The 1,344-nt window shown below is 34.4% G+C and overlaps 1 protein-coding gene across 1 annotated transcript in view; it reads left to right on the top strand.

Annotated features, from left to right (window-relative positions):
- The window catches only part of LOC106012692 (solute carrier organic anion transporter family member 4A1), a gene marked incomplete at both ends in the record, with an annotated part of 2,460 nt that extends 1,270 nt beyond the window's left edge, over window positions 1-1,190 (top strand). Inside the window, 1 exon segment of the mRNA XM_013086410.1 lies at window positions 997-1,190. Coding sequence (XP_012941864.1) covers window positions 997-1,190 — 194 coding nt within the window.
- Between the last annotated feature and the right edge of the window lie 154 nt (window positions 1,191-1,344).

The following is a 1,344-nucleotide window of genomic DNA, read 5'->3' as shown; positions in this document are numbered from 1 at the left end:
TCCCCCCCCCCCCAAAAAAAAAAAATGAAAAAAAAAAATATTTTACCAAATGCTTAGGCCTAAACATAATGTTTGTATAAGAAAGTTTTCAGAATTTTCTCACTTTTATCAATCATGTTCACAATTCTTCAATGTGGGTGGTTGGCTGGTGCTCTGTTGTGGCTTGCTCCTTCTTTCCTATCAAACATCTATCGTCATTACATCCCCTCCTTCTTTTTTATGTTTGTTACTCTCTTGTAAGACATAATCTAATCTTCAGCTTTTATATTATTTGGTGTGTTGTGAGTGCCATAAAAGGCTTACTTAACTTACTAAGACTAAAAAATCCCCTCCTTCTTTTCTGTGTTTGTTAATAGTGTTGAAAGTGCAACTGAACTACTTTTTTGTGTTGGCTTTTCTCTTTTAACACCTCAAATCATCAGCACTTATATATGTATAATTGTGTTGCAAGTGCCAGAAAACTCTAACTAAAATAAACAATTCTTCATCAATATTTTTGTTTTGTTCCTTCAAGGCTCCATCCAAAATCTTCACATTTTTATCAACCACGAATATAATTAAATTCTTCATCAATGTTTTTATTTTTCACATTCAAGGCTCCATCCAGAATATTCACATTTTTATCAACCAGGAATAGAATTTTTCATCTTTGTTTTTATTTTTCACCTTCAAGGTTCTGTCCACAAGATTCACTTTTTTATCGGTCATGCACACAATCGAGTCTCCATCAATATTTTTGTTTTGTTCCTTCAAGCCTAAATCTAGAATATTCACATTTTTATCGATCTTGAACACGACAATTCTTCATCAATATTTTATTTTTATTCTGTCAAGGCTCTATCTAGAATGTTCATTTTTTAAAATAGTCTATCACATAGGGCTTACTAGATTCATCAATATTTTTGTTTAGTTCCATCAAGCCTAAATGCAGAATTCCACATTTTTATCCATCTTGAGCCCAATTCTTCATCAATATTTTAATTTTTCACCTTCCAGGCTCCATCCCGGGCCCGATCCTATTTGGCAAGATGTTTGACCTGGCCTGTCTAGTGTGGCAGAAACGCTGCGACGGCGAAGGATCCTGTTTCTTCTACGACAACCACAACATGAGCGTCAACCTCCTCATCCTCTCCATCATCTTCTCCATCGTTGCTGCTGTGGCATTTTTCTTGGCAAACTTTTTCTACAAGGTTAGTTAGTTAACTGTAGATCTATGTCCTTTAAGCAAACTTTTTCTACAAGGTCAGTTAGTTAACTGTAGATCTATGTCCTTTAAGCAAACTTTTTCTACAAGGTCAGTTAGTTAACTGTAGATCTATGTCCTTTAAGCAAACTTTTTCTACA

Source organism: Aplysia californica, unplaced genomic scaffold, assembly GCF_000002075.1.
Source record: "Aplysia californica isolate F4 #8 unplaced genomic scaffold, AplCal3.0 scaffold00464, whole genome shotgun sequence".
NCBI classification, from domain to species: domain Eukaryota; kingdom Metazoa; phylum Mollusca; class Gastropoda; order Aplysiida; family Aplysiidae; genus Aplysia; species Aplysia californica.
This window is presented reverse-complemented; position numbering and strand designations above follow the sequence as displayed.